The 20,445-nt window shown below is 43.6% G+C and overlaps 2 protein-coding genes across 2 annotated transcripts; one reads left to right on the top strand and one right to left on the bottom strand.

The window, feature by feature from the left end:
* The first annotated feature begins 333 nt into the window (after positions 1 to 333).
* Positions 334 to 4,731, top strand: mak16 (MAK16 homolog (S. cerevisiae)). The gene is made up of 10 exons (XM_044112217.1): positions 334 to 553; positions 1,597 to 1,646; positions 2,431 to 2,540; positions 2,620 to 2,684; positions 3,430 to 3,581; positions 3,654 to 3,708; positions 3,787 to 3,861; positions 3,951 to 4,058; positions 4,141 to 4,206; positions 4,319 to 4,731. The coding sequence occupies exons 1-10, from the start codon at positions 539 to 541 to the stop codon at positions 4,517 to 4,519; spliced, it is 897 nt and encodes a 298-aa protein (XP_043968152.1). The 5' UTR covers positions 334 to 538; the 3' UTR covers positions 4,520 to 4,731.
* Positions 4,732 to 5,245: 514 nt separating this feature from the next.
* Positions 5,246 to 10,849, bottom strand: LOC122828571 (ras-related protein Rab-14-like). The gene is made up of 8 exons (XM_044112216.1): positions 10,707 to 10,849; positions 10,350 to 10,408; positions 10,170 to 10,223; positions 9,859 to 10,036; positions 7,571 to 7,637; positions 7,335 to 7,422; positions 7,218 to 7,248; positions 5,246 to 7,135 (listed from the first exon to the last, which is right to left on the bottom strand). The coding sequence occupies exons 2-8, from the start codon at positions 10,399 to 10,401 to the stop codon at positions 6,958 to 6,960; spliced, it is 648 nt and encodes a 215-aa protein (XP_043968151.1). The 5' UTR covers positions 10,402 to 10,408; positions 10,707 to 10,849; the 3' UTR covers positions 5,246 to 6,957.
* Between the last annotated feature and the right edge of the window lie 9,596 nt (positions 10,850 to 20,445).

The following is a 20,445-nucleotide window of genomic DNA, read 5'->3' as shown; positions in this document are numbered from 1 at the left end:
CGAATATAAATGAGACCAAAGCACACACTATTTAAAAATAATTAATAATGATTGAAAATACTTCTTTATTGTATCTCAATATTATTTATTATGTATATTTATTTTTGTTGTTGTATGTATTTCTTATCGTCTGATTTATTTCAAAACAGCACAATTTTAAATTGAAAAATGATTTAATTCCAAGTTAAATAAAGACATTTTTAAAAGAATGAAAAACATAATGACTTTAGAAGAATATCAGTTTTTAAAGATAATTTCTAAAAATCTTTATCATTTTTCCTTGTTTACGTTCAGTACACTAAATACATAAAAACATAAATATCGTTCCTCACAGGTAATCAGTAGTTTGGCAAGTATCGCGAGATTTCTTCACGCTGTCTCTTTACGCTGCGCGAGTTTCCAACTAAATAAAGATGGTGTCCTCCTGATGGTCCATGTGGCTCTACGGATCTCAAACCCTCCCAAACATTAATTTATCTTACCAAAGTCCATCGGAACCGGTTACTGGATCAGCGAGGATCTCTGAGAGGAAGTCAGGATGCAGCACGACGACGTGAGTTTGATAACTTCCTCTGAAGCTGAACACTGAGTCGGTTTAGCCTCTAAGCTAACGTTAGCCACCGGTAAACCTTTAAAAACCGAATAATAATCAATCAGCTGATGAAACATTGCTCTGTTATTAATAGTTCTGTCTGTTTACTAGATCCTGTGTATATTATTATTAAGGATCCTACATTAGCTACATTTAATTTATGCGGAACAATTTTTCTCCCGTTAGAGGCCAACAGACCTAATTGCAAAAGTCTAAAAATGAAGTTAAACCGGGTTTAGTGGAAATAAAATGAAAAGTCAGAACAGATGTGTGTATGACGATAATTTCGGGGGGAATAAAGTTTCCCATTTTTGTCACGTGGGTCCAGTAAACAGCCTTAAAACTTCCCCGTCTTGTCCAGAACCCCTGATCCGATCCTCGTTTTCCTTCCGGTGATCCAGACTTTCCAGGAAGCTTTAAGCCAGGGGTGTCAAACTCCAGTCCGGTGTCCTGTAACGTTTTGGTTTGCCTCTGCTGCAGCACCTGCATAGAATAATGAGGTCATTAAGGCTCTGGAGAACCGATCTACACAGGAGGAGGTGATGAAGCCGATTCATTCCTGTGGCTCATCTAAACCCTGCAGAACAGCGACTGGAGTTTGACTCTTGTGCTTCAAGATGTTCTGCTCTAACACACCTGAATGAAATGGCCGAATGACCTCCTATCATCAAGTTCTGCAACGGCCCGGTTGGTTCTGGTGGTTTGGATCTGGAGACAAGGAAGTGTGGATCACAGGAAGTGAAGAGAACTGGATCAGGAGTTAAAGATGCTGATGTGGAAATCAGCAGAAAAAGACAAAAATATAATTTGAGTTTTGTTTTATTCTCAATGTCTTCCAATCCAAACCAAAAATAGAATCAAATAAAACCATTGGTGTCTCACTTCTCCTTCTCCCCTTCACAATAAAAGCATATATACATTGTATACGCCACACTGATCTCTAAAATCAGATGATCGTTTTGGATCTCTGGGTGTGTGTAACCTTTGAACTCTGCCCTCTGCAGGTCATCTGGGACATCATTGGAAACAGGCAGTTCTGCTCCTTTAAAGTCAAGTAAGTTCTGAGGAGTCCGGTTCCGACCCGACCAGTTAAAGTTCTCCTGATCGGTTCAGAATGGACCCGGTTCAGACTGGGCCTGGTCCAGAGAAATTCTGCCTGGATACGGCTCTGGAGGTTCTGTGATTGGTTCTTCTTTGTGTAGCGTAAACTGGAGCAGAAACCAGGTGGTTTGATAGAAGAAGCTCTGATTGGTTGATTGACTTCAGTTTCTTGTTATATTTTCCTCCAGGCTCTGCTGGGATGTTTAACGTGACCAAACGCTCAACAATGTTAGAATATTCCACTTCATGGTCGTGGGGTAGCAGCTTAAGTTTTGTTGAATATTGTAAATTTATGCCTTTATTCTTGGAAAATTGTAATTTTTTTTGACAGCAAAGAATATCCAAATTATTTCTTGTAAAAACATGAAATGAACGTAGAAATATTCTGTTTTTTTATTGATATCACATGAAAATCATTAAAAACCAAAAACCCTTTGATGTGGAAAATATAAAGATTATATCTGTTAGTTTTTTATCTTTGCTGTAAAATGAAATTATTGTGAAAATTGTTCATAAATGTCCAGATGGAGGAAAACAAAGCGAATCCTCAGGTTTGGGTTTTGATTAATTTCCTGATGAAAAATCAAAACTTTGAGAAAATGAAAGATGTTTTGGTTTGTTTTCTGTGGATCTGCAGGATTCCTGTGTCTTTCTGGATAAATTTGTAAAACTTCTGCAGGTTTTCCTCCTTCCGTCCATCAGAACCCTGATGACTCTCTGTTCTTTTCCCGGATCAGAACCAAGGGCGGGAACTTCTGCCGGAACGAGTTCAACCTGACGGGGTTGTGCAGCCGCGCGGCGTGTCCACTGGCCAGCAGTCAGTACGCCACCATCAGGGAGGAGAAAGGTCAGCATCGCCATCCTCACCGGACCGGGTTCTCCCCCCGACCCGGCTGCAGGTCTAACGGTTCCGTGTTCTGTTGCAGGTCAGTGTTTCCTCTACATGAAGGTGATCGAGAGGGCGGCGTTCCCGGCCCGGATGTGGGAGAAGGTGAGACCGTCATCATCCTCATGATGAAGAACCTGAGCTTCTTTGTGTCTCTTTTTTTGACCTCTGACCTCTGACCTGATAAAACATCACACTGTTTAAAACGGAACCGTTGCAGCTTATTATGGGATGTTCCTCACTGTGGATCTGGAAAGCTGTCAGCTGATTTTATGATAAAACAAACAAACAGTTTGACCTGCTGAACCCAGAAGGTTTCAGACTGGACCCAACCGATCCGGTTGGGGAATTCTCCAGAACCTTCTGCTGGTCCAACTCCAGTCTCTGTCTGCAAAAGTCCCTCAGCTAAACCTGTTTAGATTTTCCACTTGATCTGAGGACTCGGTATAATCGGAGCTACCGAGAAGTTCTGATCCAAAACCTTCAGCTGTCTAACAGAAACTCAGTCATCAGGTTCTGGGTCGCAGTGACGTTTAGTTTGATTCTGTTGGGTTTCTTGTTCTGTCTTTTGGAACTTTTAAAATGTCCCGGTTTGGTTCCGTTGGACCATAAGACATTCTCCCTCCAGGTTCTGGTAGCTTTGAACCCTGGAAGGAAACGTTCCTCCTTCAGCTCAGAGTTCTGGTCCATGTTTATAGACTAGATTGTTGCGATCGGATCAGAACCGCTGTTTGATCCACTCTTTGGTACCAGGATTGGTCTGTCAGGTTCTGTTGGGCCTTTAGCTTTAGGAAGATCCTTGCAGGATCCATCCAGCCTGGTGTTCTGACCCGGTTCTGTTTGTCTGCAGGTGAAGCTGAGCAGAAACTATGAGAAGGCTCTGCAGCAGATTGATGAGAACCTGATCTACTGGCCGCGCTTCATCCGACACAAATGCAAGCAGCGGTTCACTAAGATCACCCAGTACCTGATCCGGATGCGCAAGCTGGTTCTGAAGAGACAGTGAGTTCTGAGGTGCACGGGAACCCGACCAGAACCGCGTCGTGCTTCATGTCTGGTGTTTCTGTCTCCCAGGAGGAAGCTGGTTCCGCTCAGCAGGAAGGTGGAGAGCAGAGAGAAGAGGAAGGAGGTAAGATGGAGGCGGACAAACCGACCAGAACAGAGTCCGGTGAGGAGGTTCTGATGGTGTTCTGGGTTCTGTTTGCAGGAGAAGGCTCTGATCGCCGCTCAACTGGACAACGCCATCGAGAAGGAGCTGCTGGAGCGACTGAAGCAGGGAACGGTACGAGGAGCTGAGCGCCGTCGCCGAGGGTTCTGGTCCGGGTTCTGATCCGGTCAGCTTTCTGGACTCACTTCCTCTCTTTGTTTCAGTACGGAGACATCTACAACTTCCCAGTGTACGCCTTCGACCGGGCGCTGGAGCAGCAGGAAGCTGAGAGCGAGTCGGACTCTGAGGAGGATGAAGAGGAGGATGACGAGGTGATGAAGGAGGATCCTCAAACGAGGGGGCGGGGCCAGTACAGGTGTTTTATTCTGAAAGGTTTCCTATTCCTGTCTGCAGGACGTCGGGCAGAGCGAGTTTGTAGCAGAAGAGGAAGTTGACGAGAGCGACCTGAGCGACTTCGAGGTGAGTCAGGCAGGAAGTAGATCCTGGATCTCCAGGAAGTAGATCCTGGATCTCCAGGAAGTAGATCCTGGATCTCCAGGAAGTATGGTTCTGACTGGTCTTTGTCTCCCAGGACATGAACAAGCTAAAGACGAGCAGCGATGAGGAGGAGCAGCAGGACTCCACTGAGGAAGAGGAGGAGATGGAGGTGGAGACGAAGGCCTCGCGGTCTAAAGGAAAATCTCCGGCCAACGGCTCGGCGCCGAGGAGGAAGCGAGCGTTTGTGGAGATTGAGTACGAGACTGAACCCGCCTCCAAGGTCAGAACCACGTAGAGACGCTCCGATGGCGTCGGACCAGGACTGCCAGCCCTGCCCCCCACCATGTTGCCATGACAACAACAAAGCTGCTGACGGCGGAGTCCATTGAGCCTGAACGGCACTTTGAGGCCAGTTGGACTGAACCGGATCTGAGAGACATTAAAACCTTCCAACCTAAAAAATAAAAACAAATTTTTCTTTTTTCTAAATAAATGTCCTGATTTGAATTTATTTGCTTCAATTTAGAAATGTTCTGAATTAAAAAATGGTCAAATTCAATGCAGAAAAATTATGGAATAAATCTAGATTTCACATTTTAAAGCTGATCAGATTTTATCCCTGACTTCCTGTTTCTCTGGGATCAAACATGGCAGCTTCTCCACCGGAGAACTTCCTGCTCTCCAGTCAGTCGATGCTTCCGGGAATTGTTTTTACACAAGATCAATGAAAATACTATCAATAACAGTCAAGACAAAAATACTTAATACTACCTGTATTGTATCTGTCTTAGCATTAGCAGAACTGACGTTTATGTTTACTGCTTTTGGGTAAGTGTAGCTTTTTAGTTAGTGGTTCCCACCACAACCTGAACACTAGATGGCAGTATTTGGCACATTATCTTTAAATTCTCATTTCTACATGATCTGTCGGATCAGAACCGAATGTCCAAATCATAAACTAGACATGTTGCCCTCTATCGGCAGAAGAGAGAAGTCCAGACAAACCACAGCAGTCCTGATGTAACGTAGAGTATTTATACTTTATTTACAAATAACTGAGTCCCCGCGGTTTAATGACAGTCACAGCTGAAGAAGAATCAGAACAATTTCATATAAATAAAAGAATCATGAGAAGCTCGATGGAGGCGCTAGCCGACAGAAAATCAAAAACAGAAGAAATGTGCAGCTCATGATGCAGCCAGAGCGCGGCGGTCGATGTGCGCCCCCTGCTGGCGGGACGTGGTTAGTGTAGTCATGTCATGCTTCTGTTTTCCTTTGGTGAGCGAAGCTTTAAGGCGGCAGAACCAACAGAACTTTTCCAGAAAACTTCCGACTCTTTGGTCCCGACAAACTTCACAAACTAAAGTGCTGAGAAGGAAGAAGGAAGTTCATGATGATGAGGAGGATGAAGATGATCTCACTGTTCTGATGATGGGACTGAGGAAGAGGAGGAGGAGGAAGAGGAAGCTGCGTTATAAAAACATGGAGGAGCCGAGCGTCAACCAATCAGCAGATAGTTCCCCGGATATACACAGCTGGAACTGAGAGGCACCAGAACCAGCTCAGAACCGAGTCAACTGGATGAGAACTGGGTCAGAACCAGATCAGAACCGAATCAGCTGGGTCAGAACTGGACTAGAACTGGGTCAAAATGGAGTGATGGATCAGAACTGAACCGGTTCCTCATGGGAAAATGGATCTGATTTGAATCTGAAATCCGTCAAAAGCCACAGCAGGTCAAAGGTCAGATTCCCTTCTGTGAGACGCACTTTTAAGATTCATCTGGTTTTTATTTCTAGAATTTGGCAGGAATTTTATCGGCTCAGATGAATCCGGTTAGCTGCAGAACTAGCCGGGCCGTAAACATCGGCCCGTCTGGGAGAACCAGAACCGGGTCTGTAAGCGACCCAACGACCCGATCAGTGAACAGGAAGTTCTCCTCAAAGATCCGTTAAGCTGGTTCCACTCCGGCCACCAGGGGGCGCCGCCAGGAAACATTTGGCTAAAAACATTTCATAAAAGATCCGGTTCTGGTTCTTCCTGATCCGATGTTATCTGGGCTCACAGAACCGGGCCTGTGAGATGGTTCTGGAAGAGTCCGATTAAAACCAGCTTTTATAAAATATTATTTGATTTATTAAACATTTTAATAATTATTATTATTATTATTATTGTTTTTCTCTGTTCTGTGCTGCAGCAGAACCAGCGACCCAGTATCTGGGTTGGACTTTCAGAACCAGGATGATTATTTTTTATTTTTAAATTGAAGAAACATCTGGAGCCACCAAACTTGGGTCGAGACCAGAACCAAAAGAAACTTGGACCCAGATGGAAATCCAGATGGTTCTGATTGTTGTGCTCTGGACGGCCCAGTTTGGGACCCGGTTCTGTTTCCCTGGTGGATTCCTGGAGTCGGAAAGACTTAACCCGATGTTTGTGGACTGATTCGACCCGACCCGGACAGGACTGGATGTGGACCGGTACCGGTCCTGACCGGGCCTCAGGATTTTAAGAGGACCTTCTGGATTCAGTTGGGAGTCCATGTGGTTCTGATTGGACTGAGACGGGTTTGGGTTCTGACTCGGAGCTGGACTGGTTCTGGTACCAGAGGAGGATCAGAGACATGATTTAGTGAAGCTGATAGGATCAGTGATTTGGGTTCTGATGGAACCGGTTGTGGCTCTGCGTGGCGGTGCCGGTCGGGTCGGGTCCGGTACCAATCCGGTTCTGAGGCTAGCAGCTGCAGCCCTCCTTGGCCGGCTGGCTGTCGGCGTTGAGCCGGCCGCCCTGCGGCGCCGACGGCTTGTGCTGGACGCCGGACTCGGCCGCGTTCAGGTCCAAACTGCCGTCCTGGATGTTCTGGTAGATCTTCTTGGCCGCCTCCAGAAACGCCTCCTCTACGTTCTCTCCTCTGGGGAACAGAACCAGAACCAGAATCAGGAGTGAAGCAGCATTTCTCACATGAACAGAACCCGAGGCGGTCCGACTCTTACGTCTTGGCGCTGGCTTCCAGGAACAGCAGACCTGAACCAACAGGAAGCAGAGAGATCGGGTCAGAACCACTTCCTGTCTGACAGGTAAGCCCCGCCCCCTTGGCCCCGCCCCCTCACCGTTCTCCTCGGCGAACTGCTTGGCCTCTTCGTACGTCACGTCCCTCTGAGCCTCCAGGTCCGCCTTGTTCCCGATCAGGATGATCACCTGGAAACGAGAAACCAATCAAAGCTAAACAGCGCCGCCTGGTGGAGGGCCGCTGAGTTACAGCAAAAGCCTCATTCTGGTTCTGTCAGAACCCAGAGGTGTCATCTGCATTCTGGTCGGATCCAGGTCAGAGGTCAGAAGGGCTCACTGTGTTTGGGTTTGTCAGGTTCCGGGCGTCCGTCAGCCAGCTGCTCAGGTGGTTGTAGGTACTTCTCCTGAAAAACAGCAGAAGAAGAAGAAGTTATTCAGCCTCCACTAGAAACAAACCAAAATTATATATTTAATTTGTAGCTAGGCCTGTTGTGATAAACGATAAATCAATCAATGTACGATAAATTAAAACTATCAACGTCATTTTATTTATCGTCTCTTCCAGCCTTTTTCTCTTTCTGTTGATGACACTGAATGAAAAAAGGTTCAACTCCGCTGCTCTCCACTGACCCTCCCTTCCTCATTTCCTCAGTGTAATGTCCAGTTCACACTACACCATCTTAGAGCTGTCGGCCGATTGTCGTCCCATTTCCAAAACCTGAGAGATCACACATTAGCCCACAGAAATCCTAGGTAGAACGGTTCCATCGGGTTCCATCGGGCCGTGTGGTGTCCAACAATGGGCACAAAATAATGGCTACAAGTCCAGTAAACTAATTTTAAAACCAGGCATTAATCAATGCTTTACTACAATCTACCTGCAGTGCATGTGTCTCTAGTGTCAGCGTAACGTCCTGACTGAATGAAAATCATTAGAACCTTTTTATGTCACGTTAACGAAGAACAGCTGAAAAGTTACCGGGTTCATCAACTGGTACCAATTTGGCTCCAACTCCTCCCCTCATCATTTCTATATTCTTTACACCAAATGTTTTATAAACATTAATGTTGTTTCCACATATCATCTCCAATGTCCGCTGGACTTCGGGTTGCTCCGTGTCAGCTGTTTGGGATTCCCCTCTGTAATTTCCCCTCAGAAAGCAGGAGGAGAATCCGGCTTTCTGATTGGCTACCTGTCACATTCAACAGGCTGCGTTAAGCTCCCAGTGGGGAAAACCCCTGATTTAGATCGGAGCGCCACAACGATCTACCGTAACACACCACACACTACAGGATGATCGGTTATGAAACCACAAGAGACAATCTGAGAACATCAACGTTCTCAGATTGTCTTAAGGGGAAAATGTAGGAGTGAACTAACGTGTAGTGTGAACTATTGCATCAGGTAGTCGATGTTCCATCTTCTCTATTTAAATCTAATGATTACTGAAGGACAATATGGTTTACAGACTTCATAATCTGAACTCTTTTGGTTGAATCCAGTATTTATTTACACTTTGGTGTTTTTATTCATTTTTGTTAATGGAGACTGAGAATCCATTTTATTTTAGTTTTTGGTTGTTTTGTTTATTTTATCAGTTCCAGTGTTAAATGTTCTTTTGAAAATAAAGTGTTTCTATCTTTGGCAGGAAATCACATGAATTATTATGTCATTTCCATTAAATCAGTGTAAAAAGATCTTCAAACAATATTATCGTTTATCGCAATAATTTTTAGACAATTAATCGTTCAGTAACATTAGTTATTGTGACAGGCCTATCTGCAGCAACAAATTAATGTGAAATATTTAATTTCTGAATTTAAATGACAGAAAAAAATTCTATTAGAAATACTATAAACCAGTGTTTCCCAATTCCAGTCCTCAGCCCCCCTGCCTGCATGTTTTAAATTTGCCTCTATACCAGAACAGCTGATTCAAATGATTGCATGACATCTTCTGCAGCCACCAAGTCCTGCAGGAGCCTGTTAATCACCCAAAGATTCAATCCAGGTGTGGCAGAAGGGAAACATCTAAAACATGCAGGCAGGGGGTCTGAGGACTGGAATTGGGAAACACTGCTATAAACAAATAAATGAATAATAAATAAAATGCAAAATTATATAAAAAGAATACCATAAAGATTTTAGAAATATGAACATTTCAAACTATAATTAAAAACATAATTAAATTAAAACTGTTATAAAAAAATTATAAAACACAAACAAAACAGGAAAAAATACAAAAACATTTAAATAAAATAAAAAGTTAAGTTATGAAATAGAAATAAAAAACTTAAACTAAAATTAATAAATTTAAAGAAGCTTAAAATTTTATTTACATAGAAGGTAATAATAATGAAAAAAGGAATAAAAGGAGCAGATTTAAAATTAATAAATAAAATAAAACTTATGTTTATTTATAACATTTTATTTACATTTTATTTAAAATCATCTGGACAGAAATTCAGAAAATTATTTTCTGTAAATTTGCTTCAAATTTTAATATTTTTGCCATGAAAAAATAGAAAATGTTGCTCTGTAACGACCAAGATTATTAATTATGATAAAGAAGAACTGTAGATGTGCATAAATTGTAATAATTTAAAGTATGAGTGTGATAAGCACCTGGTGATGTCATAGACCATGAGGGCCCCCGCTGCCCCCCGATAGTAGGACCTGGTGACGGCCCTGAAGCGCTCCTGACCCGCCGTGTCCCAGATCTGCAGCTTCACCTTCTGACCGTTGACCTCCATGATCCTGGTCCCAAACTCCACGCCAATGGTGTGAGGACAGTCGGCCATGACTACACACACACACACACACACACACACACACACACACACACACACACACACACACACACACACACACACAAAGGGTTCTGATCGGGTCCAATCAGAACCGGGTCACAGGTGGATAAGGAGACAATCACTCACATTTCTTCTCTGTGAACTGATGAAGCAAACATGACTTCCCGACGCCCATATCTCCTGAAACACACAAACACATCAGCACACAGGTAGGTGAGCTGAATGCAGCACAGCGGTGAACGTGTGGTGATGTGGGCTTGTTCCAGTCAGAGAACATGGAGGGTACCCGGTTCTGTTCGGACTCACCGATGATGATGTACTTGAAGATGTAGGAGTAGTTGTAGGGAGCGGCTGTCATGGTGACTCTGTGGAGGAGGCAAACAGGGACACAATGAGACCCAGACCGGTTCCGATGGTCCGAACCGGGTCCCCGCAGCCTGACAGAACCCTATCTGGAGCCGGAGGCAGTCAGGCTGCACCCAGAACCCGGTTCCGAGGCGGTCCATTGTGCTCAGCAGAAGTCTTAAAGCCGATCAGCTGACTTCCCTCTCTGAGCTAACCGGCTATCAGCTAACAGCAGGGGGGCACTTTTTTCCAAATTACAACGGGAACGATCCAGTTACAGCCCGGCAGCCCGTCCGAAACCAGAACCTGTAGCTTTACCTTCAGTCCGGCGGTCTGGTCCTCCTGGAAAATGGTTGAACTGCTGGTTAGTTGCTGGTTGAAGCCGTTAACCGCTGATCCGTCAGGAAACCTGCTTCACTTCCGCTTCTTCTTCTTCTTCTTCTGGTTTCACCGCAGAGTCCAACCTAACAGTTATACTGCCGCCACCTGCTGGGGGTCTTTAGCTTCTACAATGGAGAAAAACGTGAAATACGCTTACAGACCCTGGAAAAAGGTATAATTCACACATCTACATATTTAAAAAAATTTTTTTTTATGTATTTTGTTAGTTTATTTATAACAGACCAACAAAAATAAGAATATAAAAATATTTTTTATAAAGAAATATTTTATGGATTATTTAGAAATTTAATTATTTTTCTATGAGAAAATCATTTAGATTTTGGTCTGGACTTTGATTAGGGCAATCTAAGCTGATCTAATTCATCTTATAATATCTCTAACTGGATGTTCTGGTGGAGCCCAGTGTCATGTCCATGATAGGTTATCTTCCAGGATTTCTCTCGATTCACATTTAAAAACTCCGGCCAGCTTCCCACAGAATTATGCTGCCACCACTATGTCTCATAGTGGGTTGACTTCAACCCCCATTTGGTCTCAGTCTTTTCAGAAAACACATGAAGGTTTCACTTTGAAACATTTGGCGAACGTTTTTATAGAAACACTGAAAGAAATTACCAAATTCTGCAGATGAAAACATCCCAAAACCATCAAAAACCTGCAGGAGTTTCAGCCAGCATCTAGCTAGCTAACTGGCTAACCAGTTTCAGAACTCCGCAATCTTTTATTGTCTCAGCAACTTTGTAGTACAAGTTCAAGGATGCCAAAGTTCAATAAGTTAAATATTTGGTTGTTGGTTAATCCACAAAATTCCCCAACATCAGAGCATCAGAACCTCCTCTAAGTGCCTGTTTATATTTTTTATTTTTCCAGGTTCCCACAAAAGTAGAGAAAGTCCTCTTTGTTTGTGTTAATCACTTCAAGAACGAGTGACATGAATTCATTGTGCTGATACGGCATCCTGGCTGTTATTTTGTTAGCAGTAGCATCATGCCTTTTGCTAAAGTTAGCGCTGTGTGCTAGCTGGTAGATAACTTAAGGACATTATCATACTATGTGTTTTGATTAGTATTGCTACTTAAAAAGTTTGGCATCACTTTTTTCTTGGGAAACACTTGATTCAAATGTATTCGGCGACGTTCTTGGTGCCAGTGTTAGCTAACTCGCCAACCCTGCTGAGGCCTTGTTTACTGGAGATTTTTGTTCATGCTGTGGCTCCAACAGGTACGGCTGGATGGACGAGTCTACCATTGTTGACATCTGGCTCTGAGATAGTAAGAGGTGGTGTCATGCTGTGGGCTCTCTGATGCAGCATTGACGCAGAGCCTTCAACATTGTCTCTTCTTGGGACTTTCATCCAGTTTTCACCAAGGTAATGAACCACATTCCAGAAGTTAGGCTGAGGAATAGGAGGGTACACCTGCTGGACTGTCTCTGAAAGAGAACCTAAGGACCAGAAGTTGGACCCGGTGCTGTTTGACATGTTATGACATTAGCAGGGAGAATGAGAGGAACAACATCTGGAAACTTTCCTGGTTTTGGAAGAGCAGCCACAATACATGGCTTCTAACTTTTAACTGCTGGGAGACGGAAAGAAACCACCACAGACTGGGAACAACTAAAACCGGGGACAGGGAACACGTCCGAATCTAAACTACAGAGAGGGACGTGAGTGTCTCAAAGGAAGCCGAGGAGACAAGGGAGGAGATAAAGACAGACGGATATGAAGCAAAATCAGAATCAAAGGTTGCTTGTTTTTCACTCTGACCAACACATAGGGAGACGGACGATCCCTCCTCTTCTGTGTGTTCAGGTCTCGTAGGGGCAGGACTCGGCTGTGAGGGGCAGGACTCGGCTGTGAGGGGCAGGACTCGGCTGTGAGGGGCAGGACTCGGCTGTCAGACCTCGGTGCGTCCCACAGAGCCAACAGAGGGAGTTCAGGGAGGAGGAAACCTGACGTCTGTTTTTCTTCCAGCGGAGATGAGACTGAAGATGAGAGGCTGCTGAGACGACAAACATGGACAAACAGAAAGGTACCGAGGCAATATACAGGGCAATGAAGGCTGTTTCTATTCTATTCTATTGTATTTATTAACTGTTTCTCTGACAGACTGAATCTAACTCCAGATAAGAGAGCAGCTCGATTTAAACAGCCGTTTGTTTTCAGATATATTGAATATTTTAAGTACATTTTCAGGGTTTATGTATTATTTGTTTACGTTATTTGTTTTTTTGCTTCAAATTTTACAAGCAATTTTAAAAAGTCTCCAGAGTTTGAATTATTCTGTTAAATATTCATCCAACATTTGCTGCAGGTCAGCTTCTCTTCCTTTTCCATAACAACCTGTTATCATTTAGTCTCTACTTCCATCAATTTCTCTCAGTAAAAATTATTCTTAAAAGACTCAAATCACTCGTATTATTGAACTTAATTTAATATTGATTGAGATATTTTATATTGTACACTGTTGTGATTCTGACTCCTGATTGAAGTTATGAAAAATAATAATGCTGTTGTGCTAATCTGGCTGGAGGAGAAGGAGTCATGTCACCACATCAGATTATAGAAAACCACCTGACATTATCAACAAAAAACTAATGGAAGACATTCTGCTGGAGACGATGAAGACAATAAAACCACTGATGAAGAAAAGGTGAATGATCAGCACCATTCTACAGCTATAATGTAGTTTTTAGTGTTTTTATCAACTTCTCCACAGTAACAATTTCTGATAAAATAAAATAATTCACAGCATCATTTATCAAATTATCAAGAAATTTTCTCATGTAGAATATCTGTAGCTTATTGAAAACCATTAAATGCTTATTCATCAAAGTGTACAAATTGATACCATCCGTACTAAATATCCCATAAGAGTCGATATAAAAACACTGAAATTGCAAGAGGAAGAAACGATGAAGTCAAACGTAGTTGTCTTTATTTTTATGAAAATCAGATTACTGATGCAGGTTTTTTAATGTTTTAAACACTATGAAAACAAGTTTTTACTACCATACTTTAACGTCAAACAGAAACACAGCGAAACATGAAAATCTTAACTTTGTAAGAATCTGATGAGGCTTGTTTGTCAGTTTGAATGTATCATTTGAAAATATCAACCTGTAAAAAGATGTTAAACATACTTTCCATTAATTCCACATTTCTATTTTTAAAAATGTTTTTTTATTGGTCTCATGCAATTTTCTAATCTAAATGGGGTTTTTTTATGAACTGTAAGCAGAAAATCATCATAATCATGAAAACAAGTCAGTATTTGACATTTTTTTTAATTAACTGAAATAAATGGAATTTTTAATAATATTCTAATTTATTGAATATGACTTTTTAGTAAAGGCAAATATTTTCTAATTTGTTGGTGTTAAAAATTACAGATACAACATGTTAAAATTAAATATTATTAAAAATGTCTTCATAAACAGTTCAAGCTTTTACATGCAAAGAGTTTGAGACCAGCAGCTGATTTAATTCACTTTTCCAGGTGTTTTTTTGTGGATTTTTCTCCTCCCAGTTAAAATAATCTATTTAAGTATTTATATTTTATTTGTCTTTTCTGAACTGAAACAGACATGATAATTTATTATTACAGTCACTTTAAAAATGTTGGAATATTTAAGCTAAAGGCCTTTAAAGTTATGTTTATCTTCATGGTTTAAGTTTTAAAACCTCTGCTGCTGTTTGCACCTGATTTAAAAACAAACAGCAAAGCTGATAACTCATTTAGCTTCCAATAAAAACAGCAGAACGACTCTCTGAGTGAAGAACCGGTTTTGTTTTTTATCAGTTGAATGGAAACAGGGACATGCATTTTGTGCAGCTGCAGCTGTTTGCCTATAGGGGCAGTGTTTCAGCCCATCCTCCTGCTGCGGTGAAATCTTTATCGCGCTGTTGGTATGTTAACAATCGGAAACACCCCTGCTTGCTTCTCCATCCTCCTCCTCCTTCCTGCTCTTCATCATCACGTCTTCCTCCCGCGGCGTCTCCAGGGATGTGGCTAATAGGCCGTTTAGATCCATCAGATTTCCGGGTGTTTGTGTCTTCAAGGTATCCAAACCAACAGTTATTCCCATATTAAGAGCTAACCCAGCCCAGTGAGGCATCAGAAGAGCAAATGAAAACTAAATGCTGACGAACATTGAGGAGATGAGCTGCTACTGTCTCCTGGAAGCAGCTCAGAAACATGAATGGAGTGTTTTCTCTCCAGCAGATGAAAGAAAGTGGCTCCCTCCCTGCTGCACACATATTTGTACTTCTCTACATCCGAGGTCCCAAAATCACACGATTTCATCTCAACAAACATGAATCAATGTCATTATAACACAAAAGACAACTCTGTGCCCCTAAGTGCCTCTTTGAAGGTTTGATCAGCACAAAATGTCCCCATAATTCACCGTGTCCCCAAAAGGGATATAAATACACCAGTCCCCACAAACACAGCTGGACAGACACGCAACATGTTTGGGGGTTTTGCAGGAATCACATCTTCTGACTAATTTCAGGGTTTGGTTCTCATGGCAGCGCTGCTGAAACTACTTTTACTACTACTGCGACCAAAGCTGATTACGGGAGCAGCTGAGGCCCGTTTCTCTCTGCTTTGATTTCAGGCTTCAGGCCACAAATAAACACAGAAACAATCAGGAAACAACTGACAAGACTGACCAGCTGGGAGCCAATCTGTTAACTGGGGAAGATGTGGCTAAAGCCGGGGAGAGCGGGCTCTGGAGGACCGGACCCGGACACATCTGTCTGAATCTGGGTCACATGCAGCTGCAAACTGGCAGCCATTGTTGAGCAGCTTAGCTGAAGCTTTTAATGGAGAGATGGATGAGGACATCCTCTTGTCTGTGGATCCATGAACCGAAGCCAGGAGGGTTTTAACCACAGCAGCTGGTTTTAACAAAGGTGTGGAATTTAACGGCTGGACTCAGTTGTACAGCCGGTCCAGGAGAAAAACTCAGCTGGTGTGAGACCAGAATCACAGATGCAGCTGATTTAGTTTGCTCTTCATGCACGCATCGTGGGGTGAACACATGGGAATCAGATGAAGTTCTCTGTCTGTGTTCTCGGTTATTTTGTGGTGAAGTTGTTATTTTTCATATGAAAGTGTCAGTTTTAGGTCAGTGCAGCTTGAATCCAGAGACAGGAAGTGATGCTAATGGTGAGAATGCAGCGTTTAGCAACAGATCTCAACGTTCTTCTGTCCAGCAGAACTGGAGTCGTTTGTGAAGTTAGAGTCAAACATTAACAGCAATAATCTGGTTTGTTCAGCCTGTCAGGCGGGAAAACATCAGAAAGGGTCGTTTTTCAAAGTCTTAATTTCATCATGTTATTCATTCATTTATAAATGTCACGGTTCACATTAAATATTTAAACGGTGTGTTAAATATTCACTTTGTAAACAAAATATTTAGTTAGCAAACTGAAAGTTTAATTTTTAGTAAATTATGTATTAGCTAACAAACTAAATATTTAATTATCAAGCTAAACTTTTGGTTAAGTATTCGGTTTAGGGATATTTTGTTTGTAATTAAAATATTTAGATAGGAAGCTATATGTTTCATTTGCACATAAGCTAAATATTCAAACTCAATATTCAGCTTAAAAGTTAAATATGCAGTTAGCAATCTAAACATTTGGCTGTAAGCTACGTATAGTTAGTCAGCTGATGTGGTTTGGACTTAAATATTTAGTTTGTAAGTTAAATATTTAGCTTCCTATCTAAATATTTAGTGAGCCACTATTTAGCTAACTAAATATTTAGTTTGAAACTGGAACATTTATAAATGAATGAAAACCATGTTATTTTGTCTTATGATGAGTTAAAAAAATCCAAATTAATGCTGTTAATATTTCATTGTGTAACAAGCAGCACTGAGTCTTTGGATGCGTGTCAGGAGCACACATCCAACGTCCTGCTGTCCCGTGTGTTTGGACGTGTCCTCCTGTTGTGTTTGGACGTGTCCTCCTGTTGTGTTTGGACGTGTCCTCCTGTTGTGTTTGGACGTGTCCTCCTGTCCCGTGTGTTTGGACGTGTCCAGGCGTCCTCGTGTCTTGTGTTGTTGCTGCAGAGCTGTGGGTGTGTGAGGTATGTGCAGCTTGGTGCTTAAAGCAGCAGCAGCCTGATAAGCAGTGCTGTGAAACAGCAGAGGAGTTGATCAACATTTAACCTCCGTCTCCCACGCCGCCGCCGTGAATGGACGCAGTCTGTCCCCATGAATGGACTCCAGGACAGGCCTCCATTGTTCAGGACAGCTCTGTCTGAATGTCCGCCTCAGAAGCGGCTCTGAGATCGGCCCAGTTGGCCCCTTTAACACTCATTTGCCTCAATGAAGCTCAGATAAAACCAGAAAGTAAAGGTTCTGCCACAGGGTTGGGCAGTCCTGGTTCTGGAGGTCCGGTGTCCTGCAGCTCTTAGAGTCTCTCTGGTCCAACAACCTGAATCCAAGAGCTGAATCTCCTCCTCAGTGCAGTCGGGTTCTCCTGATAATGACCTCATTACTGGACTCAGGTGTGTTGAAGAAGAGAAACATCTAAAGGTTGCAGGAGACCGGACCTCCAGGACCAGGAGGACCCCTGCTCTACCAGAATCACAACCAGAACCAGAACCAGAACCAGAAGCGGACCTTCTTGAGGCCACAGCTGGTCTCCACCACGCCATCCTCTAAACCAGCTGAATACAGACATGCGACTGATGCAGCCTGGGAGTGCAAGGAGCAAATGAATATAAAGTTAGTTTATTTTTTATGTGACAGTGAAATTAAATATTAACATTTAATTTAATATAATATGTGGCTCCAAAGAAAATCTGAAAAATGTGGAGTGTGTTCAGCTTTGTTCTCCTCTGATCATATTTACTGTCTCTCCTACATAACTTATGGAAAACTGGCAACAGGACTTCTTCTGGCTTTCCTCTTGTCACTCTAATTAATACTGCCACCGCTGGCTGCAGGTGGTACTGCAGATGTCCGAACTGATGGATAGTTTGGGTTGTTTATTTCTCCCTGGAAAATAATAATTCATATGAGCCTTATCTGCATCACAGCAAATGTTATTCTCATAATTTTTCCCCAAAAGGCCACAAATTCCTTAGATTCCTATAAAAAAGCAGGAATGGAAGGAGGATGAGATGGACGGGAAGCATTTCGCTCAGCAGGACTCGAACACTAAAACTGCTTTAATCTCATTCATTCAGAGATTAAACCATCACCAGGTTTAGTTTACAGGATCATTTGTTTGTGATGCTCAAAGCCAGAAACCCATAAAATCACATTTTAGTATATTTACAGACATACTGAGTCTCTCCTGTAGTCTGCAAACAGACATGAGCCGTATTATTCCAGAGCAGAAATAAAACAGGTTTCAGCAACAAGATGAAAACATCAAACATCAGTTACAGTGGCAGAATAAATTAAACTGATGAATCCAGACCCCATCTTACTTGTTTCTGATAAATGTATGTCAAAAACACATTTATGTTCTGAATCAATAATTATTGTGGTTAAACATTTCTAAGATCTAAAACTTCCATCTTTTATTACGTCTGACATGTTTTTCTGCTGCCCTCTAAAGCTCTAGTTTAATCCGACAGAACATCTGAAGGAGCTACTTGGAGACTAAATTCAACATTTATGCCATAAATTAACAAATAAAGTATTAATAAATATCACTGTGTTAATAACCATTAAAATCATTAAGTTTATTTAGTATGTTTCAGCAACAGAGCAGTTTAAATGGCAAAAAAGGAAAACATGAAATTACAGTGGTAAAAATCAAAAGTTTCAATACAAACTAATATTAATTTTAATCTATTTCCAGTTATTATTAAGGCCCCAAATGAGCCTGGATGCTCCATCAGGAGCTGAAGGAGAATTTCCTCCACTTTGTCTCTGATTGAGTTTTAATGATCAGTTCATTGATTATTCATCTGGTCCTGAAACTTTATCCACTAGCAGCACAAACATCAGGCGCTAAAGCTTTTCTTTCAGCGGTTAAACATTAGCAGCACCGTGTGTTTGCTCTGATCCGCTACATGATGGGCTGAAGCATCATGGGAGAAACTTTCTTGCTTTTTATCCAGTTTTCCACGCCGAGCGTCAAACCAGAGGAAAACATGCCGAGGTGTTTTTATCTGAACAGAGAGCGAAACGCTTCATTCATCTGATTAATGAGTTCTGTGATTATTAATAACCGATATTGTTTCCAGCTGATGTTTAAAATCAGATCTGCTTATGAGATGAAGCTGGATCTGGTTCATGATGCAAAGCTGCTGGAATGATGGAAACAGTTAAACATTAAGGAAGTGAAGGAGAGCAAACACAGATAAAGAGAGGCTCAGTCCAAACATGAGTCACTGCAACTCAGGCAACCGTTGCCTCAACTGTGGACTGGAGAGAGGCAGAGGCAACGTCTGAGCTGCTGGAGGTCTGAACGTCTCTGTGGCTCCAAACATGGCGGCAACTAGGGAAACGGACTAGAGCAGGGGTGGGCACTCCTGGTCCTGGAGGGCCTGGAGAGCCTGGAGAGCCTGGAGGGCCTGGAGAGCCTGGAGGGCCTGGAGGGCCTGGAGGGCCTGGAGGGCCTGGAGGGTCTGGAGGGCCTGGAGGGCCTGGAGAGCCTGGAGGGCCTGGAGAGCCTGGAGGGCCTGGAGAGCCTGGAGGGCCTGGAGGGCCTGGAGAGCCTGGAGGGCCTGGAGGGCCTGGAGGGCCTGGAGAGCCTGGAGGGCCTGGAGGGCCTGGAGGGCCTGGAGGGCCAGAGAGCCTGGAGGGCCTGGAGGGCCTGGAGGGCCTGGAGGGCCTGGAGAGCCTGGAGAGCCTGGAGGGCCTGGAGGGCCTGGAGGGCCTGGAGGGCCTGGAGGGCCTGGAGAGCCTGGAGAGCCTGGAGGGCCTGGAGGGCCTGGAGGGCCTGGAGGGCCTGGAGGGCCTGGAGAGCCTGGAGGGCCTGGAGAGCCTGGAGGGCCTGGAGGGCCTGGAGGGCCTGGAGGGCCTGGAGGGTCTGGAGAGCCTGGAGGGCCTGGAGGGTCTGGAGGGCCTGGAGGTCCGGTCTCCTGGAGGTCCGGTCTCCTGGAGGTCCGGTCTCCTGGAGGTCCGGTCTCCTGGAGGTCCGGTCTCCTGGAGGTCCGGTCTCCTGGAGGTCCGGTCTCCTGGAGGGCCGGTCTCCTGGAGGGCCGGTCTCCTGCAACCTTTAGCTGTTTCTCCACTTCAACACACCTGAGTCCAATCATGAGGTCGTTATCAGGACTCAGGAGAACCCGACTGCACTGAGGAGAACCAGCTGTTGGATTCAGGTTGTTGGACCAGAGAGACTCCAAGAGCTGCAGGACACCGGACCTCCAGAACCAGGACTGCCCACCCTGAACTAGAGACTGACTCGTTCAGTTACTGACTCGTTCAGCTGGCTGATGAATGACTCGTTCATTACCTGGCTTGTTCAGTAACTGACTCAGTAACTGTGGAATGACTGACTTGTTCGTTAACTCGCCCACTGCTCCTCTCTCTCCCTGCTGTGTTCAGTTTTAGCGAAGCTGATCTGGGATCTGCAGACGTTCCTGTCGGTTCTCGACTCGGAGAACCTGAGTTACATCGCTCAGGCGCAGAAGAAGTCGATCTCAGAGCTGCTGTCCAAACTGCAGACGCCCGACGC

This window comes from Gambusia affinis, linkage group LG03 (assembly GCF_019740435.1).
Source record: "Gambusia affinis linkage group LG03, SWU_Gaff_1.0, whole genome shotgun sequence".
NCBI lineage: Eukaryota > Metazoa > Chordata > Actinopteri > Cyprinodontiformes > Poeciliidae > Gambusia > Gambusia affinis.
This window is presented reverse-complemented; position numbering and strand designations above follow the sequence as displayed.